Source organism: Penaeus monodon, chromosome 19 (assembly GCF_015228065.2).
Source record: "Penaeus monodon isolate SGIC_2016 chromosome 19, NSTDA_Pmon_1, whole genome shotgun sequence".
Lineage (NCBI taxonomy): Eukaryota > Metazoa > Arthropoda > Malacostraca > Decapoda > Penaeidae > Penaeus > Penaeus monodon.
In genome coordinates, this window is record NC_051404.1 from 39994765 (window position 1) to 39997973 (window position 3209).

The window sequence follows — 3209 nt, forward strand, 5'->3', positions numbered from 1 at the left end:
CCTCACCTGTGGTGTGAATTCTCCCCCTCCCTCGACCTCTTCCCCTTCCTCTCCAGGAGCTGCACGACGATAGTAGCGTCGGCGGTAGCCTCGGCGTCGGTCTGCTGCGTAGGGCGACCCCTGCAGGGGAACATCACGGTCATGAGCATAAGACGACCCCTGCGGAAGTACACAATGCTACAGAAATCTTGCTCTTTGACTTTGGATGCTTTCCAAGTAATCTAACGATTGCCTGAACAATAACCAATCTCAAGTTCATGGCTCTTTTCTTTCTTCCACAGGCTCGTCATTAATATATTCACATCCATACAAAACAGCATCACATTAAAAGTCGGTTGAAAGCAAATACCTGTGATATCCAGTAGTAGTTGCCATACCTTCAGTAGTTGAGTACCAATGTGCATGCATAGAGGAAACAGCCAAACTCTTACAAGCTGATACAAATCAAAAGGTTTGGCTGGATTGTGAAGGGGTTTATATCAGACAAGACCAAAAAGTGGAACTGCAAAGCATTACTTGGAAAAAAAATTTAATTGAAAACAGGCAATCTAATGTCAAGAGCAAAGAAGACTTTATATACTGGAAAATATTTATACTTCAATTTAAGCAATAACAGGCGAGCACTGATGCGCATTTGAACTTCTAGTGAATCAGAAGGGAAACTAGGGAGGGTACAAAGAATCCTTTGGAAAAAATGCTAAAGAATGTGAAACATAACATGCAATAATGAAAGGGACAGCACACAAGTAAAAACTTAAATCTTCAAAATCACAAAAGTGCTGAAAATTAATGCATCCCTTTGTTTGATACCATTATGTTCTTTACCCATAATTTATCACTCCATCCTTATCATGCACTACCTAGAAGGGAATACTGCATCAACATGACTCAAAGCAATACAGCAGTAACAAATTTTTAAATCTAACATCTAAAAGGCCAAAAGGAAAGGGGGACGGAAAAAGGTAAATGTGAAAGCTTAATAAAAATTAAAAAGTCATAATTAAGAGCAATAAAAGATTGCAGTGCACACCCATATACTTGAGGGGGGGAAAAGCACTCAACAAAAGAAACTTTGCTCATGCCCACCTTCACAGCCTCTCCACCAGGCCCAGTGACATTGGCAGCCTCGTTGCCCTTCTCGCCAACCACAACATCGAACTCCACCTCCTCCCCGTCGCCCACTGAACGCACGTACTTCCTGGGATTGTTCTTGGTGATGGCTGACTGGTGGACAAACACGTCCTCCTTGGTGTCATGCCGGTTGATGAAGCCGTAGCCACTCTTCACATTGAACCATTTCACAGTGCCGGTTACCTTGGTGGCTGGAAGGAGAAAAGAAATACTATAATACAGATGTTGAGTGGTTAATAGTAGTTAACAAAATGACAAATCAGAATCTGTCAAAAGTAAAAAGATTACCTCATTTAAAAAAGAACCATGAAATTAAATAATAATGTAATTCACATTGGAATTCTGGTCTGGCTCAAGGCCAGGCTTCCAAGGCACAACTTGACCTATGCAGCACAAGTTGTCTGACAATGCACAACCCCCCAGCCCCTACAAGTAAAGGCAATGTTAAAGCATAAGATTTATCTCTAGTAGTTTACACTTTAACCTGTCAAAATTTAAGCAATTGAAAAATACCTAGTGCACTGAAACTATCTAGGGTTAAACAATCAACTATACTGAAAGTTAAAAAGTTAGAAAACTTGTTAAATATAGTTATGTCACAGATTGTCTGATCCATTATATCCTTTTTATGTTAACTATAAGAAAATTATAATTAGTACTTAAAGATATCAAATAGCTGACATCCTAAAATTATACCATTATACCATCAAATTAACCAATCACCAGCATCAAAACCTCTGTTAAATGCTGCACCTTTGTTAACTTGGTCAACTTTAACAAAATGTTAATATTTTTACCACACAAATGTCCATGAACAACAATCTATTTGTTTTACATCTGATTTTCACGCCTGCATAGGTAAAACATCAATGGATGTCCTTTAAAAGGAAAAGAAGTCCAGCTCCAGAACAAATAAAATTCAAATTCAGATGAGGTACACAGGCCAAGAGGCAGACTTTACAAATTTGAATGAAAAATATGTTCTCTGCAAGGTTTACCAGCTTGCAGGACCTGACATGCCCTGCACATTCTGATGCCATTGCAAATGAAACCAATTTTGTGGTATATGAAAATTAACAGCCCCTGGATAGTAATGTAGCTTATGTTGGATGTTTGGAAACTTGCCGAGTTCATTATATAACCCCCACCCCCTGAAAAAAAAAAAATACTTTGCAATGTGATGACTACCAAGTAGATCATAGTTAATGTATTCAATGGGGACCATGAAAGTAGCTATTCCTCTCCAAAATATTTAATGCATTAAATCATACAGAAAAACTAATCAAAACCAGATATCACTTCCTCCTTTTATTCTGACAAAGAAATGGACAACTATGGATAGCAATATTAGTAGAAATTTACAATATTCCTATTAAAGTGATAATACATCAGTGCAATTTTGAGAATTGTAGGAATGGATAAAAAACTTACAATTTTCAAGGTGGTTTTTATGCATGTAAAGACAAAGTTAACCATTTCAATCATCTCAATTTAATAGCACTAAACCCACTTATATGTAAAGGAAAAATTATTAGTTACCCCAGATGAAAATGGCTTTCTTTGGTAATAAAACAGTTGTTGCCATCGAGTTCAGTCAATTGCAAACAAGGGGGGGGGTTGCTTGGGTGGGGTTGGTCATTACATATTTATGGCACATACAGCAGGATAAGCAGGTTGCAATTTATGTGGAAAGTGCATGAGAAAATCGTAATACCCATTTTAACTCCACTACGAAGGCTATGTTTAAGACCAAATTTCAAAGTAATTTTAGAGTGGTTATTAGTGTATCATTTTCAGCATAAAATAATGGATACCTTTTATAAGCTCAAAAAATTTCTTCACCAAGATGCCCTTCATACTGAAGTGCTCTTTACAATACTTCAAATAAAAAAACTTCCTGATGGTGGATAGTACCCTCTGTTAGAGCAAAGCCACACCAAAATAATATTTATACTTTTCACATACAGTTCCATTTACAAGCTACAGCATATTAATAGGGAGTCTTGATGGAAAGTATATTGTGTAAATGTACATAGCTTACATTTTTAATGAAAAACATTTTTAATGAAAAATCTATT

At 37.0% G+C, this 3209-nt stretch overlaps 1 protein-coding gene across 1 annotated transcript in view; it reads right to left on the reverse strand.

Moving 5' to 3' along the window:
* Nucleotides 1-3209, reverse strand: part of LOC119585231 (B box-binding protein-like) — a gene marked incomplete in the record, with an annotated part of 9400 nt that overhangs the window by 3241 nt on the left and 2950 nt on the right. The window contains 2 exon segments of the mRNA XM_037933890.1: nt 1-159; nt 1087-1322. Coding sequence (XP_037789818.1) covers nt 1-159; nt 1087-1322 — 395 coding nt within the window.